The 17,698-nt window shown below is 45.7% G+C and overlaps 1 protein-coding gene across 2 annotated transcripts in view; it reads left to right on the forward strand.

The window, feature by feature from the left end:
* Positions 1-17,698, forward strand: part of LOC134601056 (zinc finger protein 182-like) — a 108,546-nt gene that overhangs the window by 13,868 nt on the left and 76,980 nt on the right. For both annotated transcript variants that reach the window (XM_063445477.1, XM_063445486.1), the window contains exon 4: positions 491-614. In XM_063445477.1, the coding sequence (XP_063301547.1) occupies positions 491-614 (124 nt within the window). The remainder of the gene's footprint in view (positions 1-490; positions 615-17,698) is intronic.

Here is a 17,698-nt window from a genome sequence, read left to right on the forward strand (position 1 = left end):
ATAAACTATTACATGCCCAAATATAGTTTTTACAGTGCAATATGTCCAGGGGCCATAGTCGCAGGGCAGGAGGCTAGCAACCAGGCTTCTCCAGTTCACAGTGGCGAAGTTGGTTTCGCCACACCTTCTATTTTCCCTTTATACTGCTTCTCTTGGCAAACTTATTTCCTCTTTTGGATTCCACTACCACCTGTACGCTGATGACACCCAGCTATATCTCTCCTCCCCGGACCTCTCCCCTGCCGTCCTGCAACGTGTCACTGCTTGCCTTTCTTCCATCTCTGACTGGATGTCCTCCCGCTTTCTGAAACTCAATCTCTCTAAAACTGAGCTCCTTGTCTTTCCTCCTCCTAATACTGATCCTCCTCTTTCGCCCAAAAAACAATATTTTCTTTCCTGAATTTTCTAAAATGAATTTGTGAGTTTTGTAACAAGAGGTGTGTGTATTGTATGGCCTTCATATTAATGAATTTATTTATTTGTATTTTAGAGTCCATTGCAGTTTGATGACGTTGTTAACTTTTCGGAAGAAGAATGGGGGTGTCTAGAAAGAGAACAAAGAGATCTCTATACTGAATTAATGACCGAGAATGACCAGACCCTGCAGTCTCTTGGTAATTACAATTAGTACAATAATACAATGGATATTTTCAGCAATTTCAAGCCATAGTAAAGGAACAGAATAAACTCAATTAATACCCCCAATTCTCTAAATATATATACTACTTGTTACGATCTATGTAAGACCAATGTACTATTCCAAATAAAATATCAGCAGATATAGGAAATTTAAAAGGCAATCTTTGTATAAATTTAAGACACAAAAAAACTTAACAAATATAAATCTTAAGTTTTTGTACAAATGAATTGGCAAATATATTTAGAGTTTTGTAATTAGTCCTTTAAATTCCTTTAAGAGAGTGATGGCAGCCTAACTCCGGAGCTCCGCACCGCAGGCTCATTAATCAGCCCAGTAACCGGCGATCACCGACTTCACAGTCCCCCCAGAGAACTGCCAGCACTAGTGGAACCCTCACGCCCACAAACCATGTCGCAGAGGAAAGCGGCAGCGAAGAAACAGAGAGGGGATAACCCCTCCGTCGCGGACATGCTGTCCGCCATTAGACAAGCGCCACGTGAAACACACGGAGCAGAAAGCCCAGCGGGCGCACCATCCCCGAGCCCCCCAGCAACACCGGCATCGCTTTGCGGACATGCTGAGGACCCGCAGAGCGCACTACTACACTCCCTGGAGGAGGTAAAGGGGTACTTGGCGGAAGAAATAGAGAGATCAGCCAGGGAAGTGAAGGCCGAAATCCAGGCCATAGGTATCCGTACAGAGGCCCTGGAAAGCAGGCTGGAGGATGTGGTCACAGCACATAATGCCACTACCACTGCCACCAATGCGCTCCTGACCCGAGTAGCTGAGCTAGAAATGGAACTAGAAGACAGCTCCAATAGAACGAGGCGCAACAACATGCGCGTACGCGGCCTTCCAGAAGAAGTACAAGATGGCGAACTGGAACGCGTAATGGCGGAGTGCTTTCTCGCCAGCCTACCGCAGATCCCAGAACACTTATGGCACATCGACAGGATCCACAGAGCTTTGCGTGCCAAGGGTCCACAAAATAGCCCACCTAGAGATATCATAATCCGATGGCACTTTTACTCCACAAAGGAAGCCATACTCAAGCAAAGCAGAAATCACCAATACTCTGGACTGGTCGGAGCACAGGGGGCGCCCTATCTAAGCAGAGATGGCGTAGGCCCGCACTGCCGGGACTAAGGCAGCGGACATTGGGACACGCAAGTTATTTACATAGTTACATGCTGACTTAGTTCATAGCACACTTTTGAGACTTTAAGCTTTAAGACGGACATTACAGTTATAATTACACGGGGGACACGAGTGACATGGGAGTCGTGGAACTGGAGGGATGGGGGCGGGGGAACAGAAAAGGGGAGGAATGGAGGGAAATATGGGAAGCAGCAGCGAAGGTGTCCATATGTGTAACACTTCAGGAACAGGCGTACAAAACCCTCCTGAGGTGGTACACTACACCAGCCAAATTATATAGGATGGGGAAGACCACCACGGACACATGCTGGAGGGGCTGTGGGGAGAGAGGATCTTACATCCACATGTGGTGGACGTGCCCCAAAGTGGCAGGATACTGGTCGGACATTGAGACGCTGCTGACGACAGTACTAACACGACCGATAAACAAAGACCCATGGGCATATCTATTAGCAAAACCACAAGATAACCTGACGACACGAGAACAGAAACTAGTCAATAAAATTACCTTAGCGGCCAGAAGAGCACTGACCCAACAATGGCTCAGCCCGGACATTCCTCCTATGCACAAAGTAATACACAAAATAAAAGACAACTGTCTGATGGACAAATTGACAGCACAAGTACGAAAAACCATGGGCACCTTCTCAAAAGTGTGGCAGCCATGGGAGGACTACATAGACAGGACGCTACGGATGCCATGAGACAGGCAAGGCGACATTACCTCATGAGAGCGGTGAGTGTACCCGGCGGGATCCCTCCCTCCCTCCCCCCTCCCCCCCCCCCCCCCTTACCCTAAAATCAGTTTTGGTTGGGAGCAACAGCCTGCACGGTCATAAGCAAGACGCACTCTATACACCAGAGGCAGCAGGTGAGCGTCTCAGACACCTATTAACACGGGGTCAGAAATTACCTACAGCAGTGGTCATACGTACAAACACTGCTCATAACAAGGCAAAGGCGCACCAAAGATACTCCGATCACAGGACGGAGCAGGGCACGAGCGTGCCACGCAGTTAACTAGCATTTAGATAGGTATTCCACAGCGGTACACACCTAGGCATAATTGTCCAACGGGAAAAGGGCAAAATAAGAGGGGTGAGATATACACTTGTACTGCCCGAAGAAACGGAATAATGTATGTCAACAATATATTATACAGTCATTTGATGCCTCTGTAACTGTAAAGATGACATGGTGCATGTGAAAATTGTAACGCTCCTTGCCTTAACTCAAAAAATAAAGAATTAAAAAAAAAAAAAAAAAAAAAAAACTTAAGATTTATATTTAAGTTTTTTTTTTGTCTCTTTTAAATTCATACCAAGATTGCCTTTTACATTTCCTATATCTGCTGATATTTTATTTGAAATACTACATCGGTCTTTCATAGATAGATAGATATTTAGAGAATTGGGGGTATTGAGTTTATTCTGTATATAGTATATTATAGGTTAATAGGTTTCCTATCTTTCTACACTTTTTTATTTTTCAAGTACTACTTATCTCCTCTTTAAATTTGGCGCTCCACTAAAATTAAATATATTACAATAGTAAAGCAACACTCAAATTAAATATCTCTATTCACACTTTACTGTGCTAAAGATTTAGACACGTTAAAAACTGCTAACACTTAAGAATGAATTCAAAAATAGGCATGTTAATAGTGTTTGTCAAACCAGTGAACAGAACAAAAATTTAAATTAAAACAATATTTGGTGTACCTTTTAAAATGGCTTCAATTATTCTAGGTGCAATTTAATAAACTCTCTTAAAATAGGAATAGGAGGTTTCTGTTTGACTTAATGATTGTTTTTCAACCTACATATTAGATAGATCAGCATTAGCACTTGTTTAGTATAATTGTTTAATCATGCACCTGACTATAGCTTCAATTTAATATTTTTGGAATACATTTTTCAAATGATATAATATTTTGAAAAATGTTTTGATACACTTTCTTTCAAAGTACTATAAACACAGATATATATTCATTTAGATTTCACTTTCTAAAATTAGAAATTTAGCGAATAACCCTTTGACAAATGTAAAACCCTTGTTACAGTTATATACGTGTGTAATCTCCAAATGTGTATTATGTATGCATATGTCTATTAACATATGTGTATCATACTGATGTTTGTGTGTGTGTGTATATATATATATATATATATATATTATAACCATAAAAATGTATATAAGGTTACGAGTGTGTGTATATATATATATATATTTGTGTAAGGGGCAAATAGCCGTATATGGAGTAAGGATCCAGCATAAGCAAGTCGGTTGTGGTGTGCCGAGACCGACGATACGGTAGGCCTGTAAATAAAGAGGGCAAAAATGAATAATCAGAGATTTAATACAGTCAACAAATATATACAAATTAACCAGAAATTTCCTTAAATGCATTACAGTATTTAATTCCTGGAAGGATTTTGAAGGTAGGAATCTAGGACCGAAAGTGGACACCATTTGTTGTGGGCAGGATAGTATGTTATCTCTACTGTTGGTGCGTGTTGACTCGTTTCGGAATGTGGCAGAGCCAATAGGTAATGATATATGTGTTTACGTACGTGGGATCGTTGAAGACAATGATCTGTCTGAGTGGTGGTGATGGTAGTGGATTCTCTGGCCTGAGAAAGGCATAAAAGGCAATGTGCATGGCTGGTAATGGCCGACTTGGTAGTATAATTGAATGGTTGTAGATCTAATAGGTCCGATAAGGATGAAAAGTTGGATGGCTATTGGTAATCTCTGAGAGGAACGTGGGGAGAATGGATTCCTGAAAACCTCTGAGTATATTCTTGTCTGGTATGATAGCATGAAGTTATGGTAGTTTTGGCCATAGGTTATCCTGTGTTGTTGAATGCCTGTAAAATATATAATTAATGGTGTGAGAGATAGTTTAAGATGGCAAAAAGAAGCACAACCTAGGAGAAATGTTATGACACAGGTTGAGCTATGTCGTGTTCCAATGAGATTCTTTAAGCCAGGTGAAAAGCTGTGTTATGCGTTCTACAAGTATGGGACGAAAGTGCTAGGTGGGATAGTGCATGCTATGCTGCATGAGTATGTCTAATCCATGATTTTGTCTCTGGAACGAAAGAGTGGCCGTGACTGTATGGACGGCTGTAGGAAGCGTATGATGAACATGCCTGGAATATAAATGAGACAATTGTCGGCAGGGATGTATACCCCCGCCTGGTACATGAAAGTAAAAGAAATGTGATAAGTGGCCAACCAAGTGAGTTCCCCAGAAATATCATGACCTTGTGGATGAGTAGTGGCGTTTGTTGATTATATGACATGTGCTTAGTTGTCTGAGTAACAACGGATTGATGACCCTGACCATGATTTACCCCATGCCACAGCAGCTGCTACAATGGGGTAGATCCCCCAAAGGGGCTGAGGTGGTGGAAAAAGTTCCAAACCTGGATGCCATGGCCAACAGCTCCAAAGCAATCGTTCCCGGTAGATCGCTGCCAAACCCGTGGTAGACGCCGCGTCTGACCATCTGGTTGGAGAAGTGTCAGACAATCCTGGAAGAAACATGCTTTTACCATGCCAAGTGGTTAAGAAATGTGCAGCTCTGCTGTTGCTGGGGTGTCTAGGGACATCCTCTGATCGTCATGTTGGAAGTGTAGAAAAAAGGGGAAAGTACTCTGGATGTGAAAGCGTGGTCTTGTGGTATGATTGGCATGGCAAAATTAAGGAACCTGGTAGGAATTGTAGTTCCTTGCAGTTGTAAGTACTAAGCAGGAGGTAGTGATTGATGTAGTAGAGAATGTTCCCTATTTGTCTTGTGGTAACTTGCGTGTATGGATGCCGACTCAAGTCATATGCCCAGTAATGTGATGATAGTGTCTGGGCATTCTGTTTCTTATGGGGTACTGGGACGCCCAAGTGGTCAACCAGACTAAGCTGCCGTGAGGCTTCTAGTGAAAAATATGTTATCTTTGATCAACAAGAAGTCTTCTAGATAGTGTATGACTGTAAGGCCTCTGGATATGTTATCATATCCAGCACATAGTATCTGCGAATATCGATAGTAGGCTAATCTGTAGCCCGAAAGTTGAGCGGGGAAAGGATTGCCCATTTTATGCCATGTAAGTGCCAGTGTGTAGGGTAGATGGTAGCCGTTTACTGCGTTGATGATATTGGTCTTACTTAACCAAACTTACTTAACCAAACTTCAACCCATGCTTGACTGATAGCTGTAAAGGTAGATCAATGGGGTTGAATAGTAAGGAAACTCCTCGGAGGGTATGAGGGAGTTGAGACTTGGGGTAGCGGAGGTGTGTGGTGCCAATAAGTCTATGGTTAGTCTTTGTTTAAGGGAAGATTCCTTGTGACAATACCAATGTGTTTGTGTTTGGTGCCATGCTGTAAATGGTGGAGATTGGAAGACCCCTCTGCAAATCTTGGCTATGAGTGTGTTTACAGCCAATGGTTCTGTTGTGCTGACTGTAAGTGAGGGCATGCTATATTTCTTGAAGGTGTATTTATGATACCTGTATGGGAGTCCTTTGAAGCTCCAGAGCTTTAGTAAATCTACTACAAGTCTGGAAGGGTGATGAGCCAGTAGTGTTGAAAGTGCATTGGTGTGTACAGATGGTGAACAGTCTATATGCAATGCAACTACTCATATCAATTGTCTCTGGTAATTCAGAGGTGCTGGTACCTGGAGCCTGAGAGTGCTCGTTCATTTGTTTGGGACAAAATCACTTCTGTATGGGTACCTGCACAAATAAACATCTCTACATATTCCAAATGCCAACCCAACCAAGGGATGGTCAGTTCCCGATTTACCTGGAATCCCTGGATCTGACCATCACAGATACATCGTCATACATATATATGCCTTGTTTCCCCAATGTGCTGGGATCATACGTGCAGGGTTAACGTCTTGTGTGTCATAAAAATTGATTGTACCAGGTAACCGAGTTTCGGTTGGTGCTGGTTGTACAGTAGCGTGAGGCCCAGCCTTGTGAGGGCTGTGGTGACCGACTCGAGATTGCCAGTCTGTCATACATTTTTTGCCTCATGAGTTTATGAGTGAGGCTAGCATGGCCTGGGTGTCACCAGAGTTGGTGTAGCTGGGCCTTCCCCTGCCTCCGTGTTGTCCGTTGATGTATGGAGGAGTTTGAATAATTCTGCTTTCCTTGCTGTAGCAGGGTAGGGGATTTGTCACCTCCTTAGGTGGTAATGTGTGGGATCGTCCAGGATCTGCAACATCTCCTCTGCTTGAAGGTGTATCAATTCTAGCCGGGGTGCTAGGAAGAGGTGATTCTTCACCATCTTTTTGAGAAATACTTAAATAACAATAAAGATTGCAATTATTATTTGTACCCAGGGGTCTTGTACTGGCTTGCTAGCTAAGCCGTAAGGCGAAACGATTAGGCTTGGTGTTTTTTGGTGACTGGTGAGGCCCTGCTAGTTGCCAAGTGGCTTGAGAGGCTCTATCTATGCTTGGCGCGAGGGGATTTTGTGTGGCCACCGAACGTTGTGGCAGGATGTTGGCCTCTCGGTGACAGTAACCAGAAAATAGGAAGGGGAGTGACAGGTGAGGCCCTCTCTATGATACAATGCGAGGCGGCTAGCTCACGAGTGGCCCGAGGGGTGTATGCCTCCGAGTGTGAGGCGGGGTGTTGGCCTCGCGGGACCACTAACCGAAGCATATTGCAGAGAAAAAAGGGGGTAATACCTATTGGGCCCTAGAACCCTAATTGCCAGTACACTATTACTATTCCAGGGAAGGTAAGAGGTGGATAACTATGTGAGCAGGTGTATGTACCTGATAGTATGGTATTGAACGTGACAATCCGTATAGGTTTTTTAGTAGTCACTGTAACCTGAATGGATAAAACCGTATGGCATAAGGAAATATGGCATAGACCAAGCTTATCTTAATACGTACAGTATATGTGAAAAGTAAAGTGCCGTGATGTGTAAATATTAAACATCGTAGCCACACTCGTTAAATATGTATCAATCTTAACCCATTAAGTGCCGTATGTACAAGTGAAAAAGTGGTCTGTCCCCACCTTGTAAGTTGTATGTCCCCTTGCTAGGGGAAAGTCTGTTGTGTGAGCAGTGTGCTGTGAAAAATGTATGTGAACTATATTACCAGTTACGTATATACAGATGCGTCTGCTACTGTGTAATAATATATGTATTTATACCAGATGTTTGATATAGTACTTGCTATGTGAATTGTTGGATGTCTTATTGAATGGTAGGGGTCAGTGAACATGGTGTTGCGAAATGCAAGTGCACTGGAGATCTGCCGAGTGCCCTATAGGTGGCAGTGTAGTTGGATACTGATTGGTATGTGAAATGTTGTTTGTCTGTTGACCTATAGGGGTCAGTGTTTTGGTGTTTGTAAAACCCCATGAAAATTGTCAATGTACTTGACATACCTGTAGGTGGCAGTGTTGATAGAACCACTGTTGGTCTTGATGTAAAATGTAAATTTTTGTGACTTAAACCTGAAGTTGAGCCCGTGCTGGAGTTTAATTTATGGTTTATGGTTATGTTTAAAACAATCTTATGTGTAATTTATATTGGCTGGTAAATTGTATATGACATGTGAAGACGGTTTTGCTGTTGACCAGTAGGGGTCAGAAATGCTAATTGTATGTTAAAAATACCCTTTAACCCCTTAAGGACCAAACTTCTGGAATAAAAGGGAATCACAACATGTCACACATGTCATGTGTCCTTAAGGGGTTAATCCTACCGTTTGACAGATAGGAGTCAGTATAAAAGTGAAAATGCTGTAGTTAGTTTGTTTGCTTATGATGTTAAATAAAGTCTGAGAAGCCTGTAGTATACCGATTGACCAGTAGGGGTCAGCATGTAGGCGAAAATGCTGTGGTTCGTTGGTTTGTACATGAAAAGCAAAAACGTCTAAGAAGCCTGTAGTACACTGAATGACTGATGGGGGTCAGTGTGTAGGTGAAAAATGCAGTGGCTTGTTGGTTTGTACATGAAATGCAATAATGTCTGAGAAGCCTGTAGTACACCAAAAGACCATTAGGGGTCAGTGTATAGGCACAAATGCAGTGGTTCGTTGATTTATACATGAAATGCGATAATGTTTAAGAAGCCTGTAGTACACCAAAAGACCATTAGGGGTCAGTGTGTAGGCGAAAATGCAGTGGTTCGTTGATTTGTACATGAAATGCGATAATGTCTAAGAAGCCTGTAGTAAACCAAAAACCGGTAGGGGTCAGTGTGTAGGCGAAAATGCAGTGGTTCGTTGATTTGTACATGAAATGCGATAATGTCTAAGAAGCCTGTAGTAAACCAAAAACCGGTAGGGGTCAGTGTGTAGGTGAAAATGCAGTGGTTTATTGGTTTGTACATGAAAATGCAAAAAAGTCTAAGAAGCCTGTAGTACACCGAATGACTGATAGGGGTCAGTGTGTAGGCGAAAATGCAGTGGTTCGTTGGTCTGTACATGAAATGCAATAATGTCTAAGAAGCCTGTATTTCACCCAAAGACCGGTAGGGGGTTTAAACGAATGATTTAAGCATTGGATTGGCTGAAATCGTCAAGATTGAGGATTTCGGCCATGGAGGTGGGGCCGGCCACAGCGTGGAAAAAAGGTGAGTAAAAAAATAAATAAAACCCTTTCCCATGTGATTGGAGGGAACACACACACTTACTGACCGACTCAGACTCACTCACAGACAGACACTCAGAACGACACTCCGACAGACACACACTCACAGACATACTCACCAGAGTGACATCATAACCCAGCTCCGTGAATCACTGCAAGCCGCGCAAGGAGATTACAGCTCCTTCCCTTTGCTGTGGCACTAAGTAAGCCGCCCGCCTCCCTCTGCTCTCCATTACCCAGCTGCTCCCCTTTTCTACCACAGCTCTTCATGGGCCAGCCACCCCTCTCTCTCCCTCTGCAATAAATGAGCTGGCCACCCAATTCCCTCTGTCAGCTGCCTGCCTTCCTCCCACAGCTCTCAATGGGCCAGCCCCCCTTCTCCCTCCCTCTGCAATAAATGAGCTGGCCACCCAATTCCCTCTGTCAGCTGCCTGCCTTCCTCCCACAGCTCTCAATGGGCCATCCACCCTTCTCCCTCCCTCTGCAATAAATGAGCTGGCCGCCCAATTCCCTCTGTCAGCTGCCTGCCTTCCTCCCACAGCTCTCCATGAACCGGCTGCCCCCTCCCTCCTTCAGCAGCCTGCCTGCCTCAGTCCTCAGTGTTCCCAATGCCTGCCTCTGCTCTCAGGCAGCCAATCACCATGGGGGCTGAACATATATATATATTTATATAATACACATATATTAATATACATTTGTGCAAATATATAGATGCATAATACTCCCACAAATCACCAAATCAGATAGATAAAGCAAAAAAAAAATAAAAAAAAAAATATATATATATATTTGTGTGAAGGGCTCATGATGATACAGAGTAATAAAACATTGATAGGCGTAGGATGGTATGGAAATAGCAAGTCGGTTGTAGTGTGCCGGAACCGACGATGAGGTAGGCCTGTAAATAAAGAGGGCCCACCAAGAAGAAATTTAAGAAAAATGAGTTGAAAAAGAGGAGTGGGTGGGAGGGTGATGCAACGCTGACCTCGAGGGTATGGAGCCAGGTAAGGGGTGTCCCTCAAGTAGGAAAGGGGTGTGTCATACGCCCCTCCCACAAACACAGGCCAAAAGGCCTTACTACTTGTGTGAAGGGCTCGTGATGATACAGAGTAATAAAACATTGATAGGTGTAGGATGGTATGGAAATAGCAAGTCGGTTGTGGTGTGCCGGAACCGACGATGAGGTAGGCCTGTAAATAAAGAGGGCAAAAATTGAAATTTCAATATTTATTACATGCCACCAAGATACATACTTTAACAAGACATGTTCTGAAAAGCATTTCTTACTTCTTGTACAGGGTTAGGAATGTATCGTGTGTAAGCGGATGATTTCCAGCGCCCCAGTGTGTTGATAACATGAACCGGTATGTTTGCACTGGAGGCCGTGGAGGCCGCTCCGATGCGGAAGGAGTGGCCTGAATAGTTAGTTGGCTTGAGTCCCAGCTGTGTCGGTAATGACCTGACGTGGGTCATGAAGGTGGTAGTAGTGAGTACTGACCCTTGTAGAACAAAAAGTGGTTGTGATGGCGGTGCCTTGTTATGCTGTGTATAAGAGTCCAGTACTTGGACGGGGCACCATCTGTTGTGAGTCGGATAGTACTTAACCTCTACTGGTGGTGCATGTTGATTGTTTTTGGAATGAGGTAGTGTCAGGATATAATAGTCCATGTGTTTGATTAAAGCGGCACTGTCATGCCGAACTTACCTTTCCTCAATCTCTTCCTCTTCTCCCCCTCTCTCGGGATCTGTTATTCATTTCTTCCATTCTTCTATAGTTTTCTTTAAAATCATAAGACAAAGTAGGGACTCTGTCTTATGGAGGATTCCTCCGCTTGACCAGCTCTGACCAGCGGAGGAGCAAAGTGTGCTTCATTTCCGCTGGTCAGAGCAATTTTCCCATGATCCCTAGCTTTCCTCCCTGTTCCCACAATGCTTCCTGTCAGTATTGCCGAACGTCCTGTCACTTAGACAGAACGCCGGCAAAACTGCCGAATTGCATCCTAACAGAATGAGCACTGTTTCTCCATTGGTGTTAGGTGGCAATTCGGTACTTTGTTTGTATCGGAATTTCATTCTAATGAATGAAACTCCGATCCTATTCATTGCTGTGGCTGCATCTTGCAGCCGCTTAGTAGATAACTCCCTAATTCCCACGGTATCAGGGAGCTATCTACTAAAAGGCTGAAAGACCTAAATTGGTCTTTCAGCCAAATTTACTAACACCAAGTAAAAATGACTTGGTATTATTAAATAATATGCCCCTACTCGCTATACTGCGAGTAGGGGCATGTCTAGTAAGCAGTGAGCAGCCTAATGACGGGTGGGGGCCATAAAGTAAAATAAGGGAGGGAGACCTATTGTCCCCCACCCCTGAGCGGTGGGGGGGGCCATAAAGATAATGAGGGGGGAGGACCTACTGTCCTCCCCCCCGGCCCCCACCCCTGGGCGGCGGGTGGGGACATAATGGTAATAAAGGGGGGGGGGGGGTGGACCTACTGTCCTCTCCCCCGGCCCCCACCCCTGGGCGGCGGGTGGGGGCCATAATGGTAATAAGGGGGGGGACCTACTGTCCTCCCCCCCGGCCCCCACCCCTGGGCGGTGGGTGGGGGCCATAATAGTAGTAGGGGGGGGACCTACTGACCTCCCCCCCGGCCCCCACCCCTGGCCGGCAGGTGGGGGCCATAATGGTAATAAGAGGGGGGGACCTACTGTCCTCCCCCCCCCGGCCCCCACCGCTGGGCGGCGGGTGGGGGCCATAATAGTAGTAGGGGGGGGGACCTACTGTCCTCCCCCCGGCCCCCACCCCTGGCCGGCGGGTGGGGGCCATAATGGTAATAAGAGGGGGGGACCTACTGTCCTCCCCCCCCCCGGCCCCCACCCCTGGGCGGCGGGTGGGGGCCATAATAGTAGTGGGGGGACCTACTGTCCTCCCCCCCGGCCCCCACCCCTGGCCGGCGGGTGGGGGCCATCATAGTAATAAGGGGGGGGAGACCTACTGCCCCCCCCCGGCCCCCACCCCTGGGCGGCGGGTGGGGGCACTAAGTAAATCCCCCCCCCCCCCATCAAGGTGACTAAGTCACCCCCAAGCCCCTAGTCACCCACCCCCCACCCAAATAAAAAATGCCCCTACCTACCCCCCTCACCCTAAAAAATAGTGAGGGGGGAATAAAATTGCTAACCTGTAAAGTAAAATTAAACTTACCATTCAACGTCTTCTTTTTTCTAAAATCTTCATTTTTCAGCCCCAAAAAAGGCCAAATAAAAAACCATCATAGCCATCGAACTAAAAATAAAATAAAAAACCCGAGCGCAAAAATAAAAAAAAAACCAGACGAAAAAGAAAAAACCCGAGCGCACAAAAAAATAATCCATCTTCACCCATGGAGGGCTCCGCGCAGACTGAGCTCCGCAGGGCGGGGCAAGGCTTATAAAGCCTTGCCCCGCCCTGCAATTAGCCTAAGAACACTCTGATTGGTGGGTTTAAGCCAATCAGAGTGCTCTTTGTCATTTTACAAGCGTGGGAAAGTTCTTTGGAATTTTCCCACGCTTGTAAAATGACACAGAGCACTGTGATTGGATGGCTTGAAATCCATCCAATCACAGTGCTCTGTGTCATTTTACAAGCGTGGGAAAATTCCAAAGAATTTTCCCACGCTTGTAAAATGACACAGAGCACTGTGATTGGATGGATTTCAAGCCATCCAATCACAGTGCTCAGTGTCATTTTACAAGCGTGGGAAAGTTCCAAAGAAAAAGCCCCCCCCCCTTATTACTATTATGGCCCCCACCCGCCGCCCAGGGGTGGGGGCCGGGGGGTGGAGGACAGTAGGTCCCCCCCCCCCTTATTACTATTATGGCCCCCACCCGCCGCCCAGGGGTGGGGGCCGGGGGGGGGGGGGGTGGGGGACAGTAGGTCTCCCCCCATTACTATTATGGCCCCCACCCGCCGCCCAGGGGTGGGGGCCGGGGGGTGGAGGACAGTAGGTCCCCCCCCTACCTTATTACTATTATGGCCCCCACCCGCCGCCCAGGGGTGGGGGCCTGAGGGGAGGACAGTAGGTCCCCCCTCATTCCCATTATGGCCCCCACCCGCCGTCTAGGGATGGGGGCCGGCGGGGGAGGACAGTAGGTCCCCCGTCCCCCCCTTATTACCCTTTTTTTTTCTTCTTTTTTTACAGTGAGCAGCCACAGGCTGCTCACTGTTTAGTGGACATGCCCCTACTCGCGATATAGCGAGTAGGGGCATTGGGGAGATTTTAATCTCCCTTGGGCTATTATGGGGGTCATATTGACCCCCATAGAGTGAGGAGGGGACCTGGGGGCTTATGAAGTGGTGGGGAGCACTGCTCCCTGCCGCTTCTGTCTTTACATATTGCAAGGAGGGAGCTGCACGCCGGTAGCTCCCTCCTTGTAATAAACCGAACAAACAAACGAACACTGATACACAGTGTTAGTTTGTTCGTCTGATTTTTTCTATTCATTCATTCGTCTGTCTGATGAATGAATGAATAGGTGAAATTCCCGTTCGCATGTCCAGATGTTTCACTGGGCATGTGCGGGAATCTCACAGTCTGTGTAGTGTGGGTAGATGACGTGTCCCACAGGGACTTCACCTACCCACACAAAGATGGCGGCGCCCTTAATATATATCGGGGCAGAAAATAAAGAATAAAAAATAGGTAATGTGGGGGGCATAGGGGCATTTGGGGATGACTAGGGGGTCGATTGGATGTAGTTGAGGCGGGAGGGGGGTTAAAAAAAAAAAAACGGAATTCGGCATGACAGTGCCGCTTTAAGTGTGAATGAAGCAGGATGTGAGTGGACTGTGTTGTATTGATGGTGGTAAATTCTCTAGGTCTCAAAAACCCATAAAAGGCTACGTAAATTGCTGTTTTGATGACTAGATTTGTGCTGGTGGAAAAGGGTTTTAAATCTAGCAGGTGTGATAAGTCTTTGAAGATATGAAAATCTATAGGTAGCCTCTGTGCTGTATGCAGGGGTTCGGATCTTTGTATACCCCTAAGGATGTTCCTAATTTGGTACGATGACATAAAAGTTGAGTTGTTGGGTTGTAACGTTAGCATGTGATGTTGGATGCCTGTTAGATATAGTTTGATTGTATTGTAAGAAAGTTTGAGTTTGATGTGGCAAAAAGAGGCAAAACCTAAAAATTATGTCATGATGAACGGTTGTAATATGTTGTGTTCCGAAAGGAATCTTTTAAATAAGATGAAAGCTCTGTCATAAGTTTTCCGGGTATTTGTAGATAGTGCTAGTTGGGACAATGTTCTGCTATGTTGCATGATAGCGTCTAGTCCATTACTAGATGATGGAACAGTGGAGTGGCCGTGGCTGTGAGCGCGGCTGACGGGAGAAGTTGATGAAAGGCCTGGAATTTAAAGCGAGACAAATTATAAGCTGCCTCGTTACATACACCTGGAATATGAACACAATACAAGAAGAAATTATGACATGCTGCCAACCAAGTGAGTTTCCTCAGAAATCTCATGATAGTAAGGGATTTGGAGCGACTTTTGTTGATAATGTGACAGGTTGCTTGGTTGTCTGAGTAACATCTTACTGATGAACCTGTCCATAAATGTCCCCATGCCACGGCAGCCGCCACGATGGGATATATCTCAAAAAGAGCTGAGGTAGAGGAAAAACCCTCCAGGTCCTGAACCTCTGAAGGCCAGCTGCCCCAAAGCCATTCGTTCCCGAATATTGCGGCAAAACACGTGGTAGACGCTGCGTCTGACCAAATAGTAGGAGAGGTGTCAGACAATTGAGGGAGGAACATGCTTTTACCATTCCAGGTGGTTAAAAAGGGATAATCTGTGTGCATCATGTAGAAAAAGTGGGAACATGCTGAGGAGTCGTGAGATGAAAGCACGGCCTTGAGGTATAATACGCATGGCAAAATTGAGTGACCCCAGTAAAGATTGTAGTTCTTTGCGGTTGCAAGTACGTAATTGTATGTAGAGATTGATGTTTGTAAGGATGTTTTCTACCTTGGTGCGTGGCAGGCTAGCTTGCATGTTGGCTGTGTCTAGCATGATGCCCAGGAATGTGATGATGGTATTCGGTCTTGGACTTGGTAGGGGAGACTGGGACCCCCAACTGGTTGAATAGGCTGACGGTTTCTTTGAGGCTACTGGGAGGGGAAGAATTCTCCTCGACCAGTAGGAAATCATCCAGATAATGTATGACTGTAGGGCATCTGGATACATTGAGTAATAACCAGCATAGGGTTTCGGCGAATTTGTCAAATATGGCTGGACTACTTTTAGAACCAAAAGTTAGGTGTGAGAAAAAGTAGTAGTTCCCTGCCCATTTGATGCCATGTAGGTGCCACAGTGTAGGGTGGATCGGTAGTAGTTTGAAAGCATTTGTTATGTTGGTCTTGATGAGCCATGCACCAACTCCTGCCTGTATGATAGCCGTAATGGCGTGATCTATAGTGGAATATTGCAGGGAGAATTCCTCCAATGGTATTAGGGAGTTAAGGCTAGGAGTAGTTGAGGTGTGTTGTGCCGATAAATCGATAATGAGTCTCTGCTTATTGGAAGATTTCCCTGTGACAATCCCGATGGGGTTTGTCCGACATGTGGTGAAAGGAGGAGACTGAAAAGGTCCCAATAAGAAACCCTCTGTGACTTCTTTAGCTATGAGTGTGTCAACAGCTGTAGGGTTGTGTTGGGCGGATTGTAAATTTGGACATTCCAGGATTCCAGAAGGGATTTGTATGATACCCGTGTGGAATCCTTCTGATAGACCAGAGATTATGAAATCTACCAAATGTGTAGATGGATGATGTGACAGAAATGTCGAAAATAGGGAAATGTTTATCGACGTTAAGTATTGTTTAGGATACATTTTATTGGGACACATGATTTTAGCATGTGCCCTGAAACATTTTGAACATATATGCAATAAACGACAACCGCTGTAATTACATGTTCCAACATTAAAATTATTACATATCTGGGATTTGCCCAGAAACTTGATAGGCCTTCCCAGTTTGTCTTTGGATATTTTCTCCATAGGACCAGCGGAGCTAGGTCCTTGCAAGTGGGTATGCTCGTTAGCAGTGGTGGGACAAACATTTGCCGAATGAGACATGGAGGAGCAGTATGCACAAGCCGGCGTCCTTAGACCTGCAAAGTGTCTGCAGAAAATCACCGTGTCTATCTTGCTCCAGTTGGACCTTGTCCCGTACTGGGAGAAGGCGCCTGATACTTTCGCAGAAAAAGATTTATGGTAATCGTAGAATGCCGATCCACCATATTTATTGCCCAGGTCCACCAGCTTGTGCATATACATATCAAATTCCTCACGCCTGTGTGGGTATACGGCACAAATGACATCCCGGTAAATGCCAAAGGCCAACACAAATTCCGGGATGGTGAGTTTCCTATTTAGGCGTGCATCCCTAGACTTGACCACCACAGAAATATCATCATACGCATAAGTTTTATGCTCCACCACATCCTGGGAGGCAATTAATAGTGAAGCTAAGTTGACATTTTTACCTTCCAGGATGTCTTTCTTAAGGTGCTCAGGTATCATATGGGCAGGGTTAACCTCCTGCTCATCAGAGGTGGTGGCTGGAGAAACTAGTGGCAACTCGACCAGTGGCGGAGGGGTCGCAGTGGCCGACCCAGCCATGGTAAGGGCTGTGGTGACCGATTCCAGTCTCTCCAGCCTGGAGTTGACCCTGCCCATGGATGACATGAGGGATGTTAGCATGCCGTGTATATCTGCCAGGTTAGACTGGCTAGTCCCTTCCCCTGCATCAGTGTTATCAGTTGAGGTGTGCAGTAACTTGTACAGTTCCGCTTTCCTGGCAGTAGCGGGGAAAGGAATTTGTCGCCTCCTGAGTTCGCTGGTTATGCGAGGGATTGTCCATGACCTGAAAGATGCAGGACTAGCCATGTCTTCTTCCTGTGATGGGGTATTTGCTCTAGCCGGAGTGCTCGGGATGGAGAAATCCTCTACCCCTTCTTGAGACATACTAGATGAGAAAATATATAGTTAGTGTGTGGAACCCCAGGGGATGTACTGGCAGGCTAACTATGCCGGTTAAGGCGAAAAATTAATCTTGTTCTTTGGTGACAGGTGAGGCCCTGCTAGTTGCCAAGTGGCTATGAGAGGCTCTATCTATGCGTTGGCGCGAGGGGATATTGAGGCCACCCGACGTAGTTGCAGGAATTCGTAGGCCTCTCGGTGACAATAAAAGAAAACATGGGAAGGGAGTGACAGGTGACGCCCT

This window comes from Pelobates fuscus, chromosome 1 (genome assembly GCF_036172605.1).
Source record: "Pelobates fuscus isolate aPelFus1 chromosome 1, aPelFus1.pri, whole genome shotgun sequence".
NCBI lineage: Eukaryota > Metazoa > Chordata > Amphibia > Anura > Pelobatidae > Pelobates > Pelobates fuscus.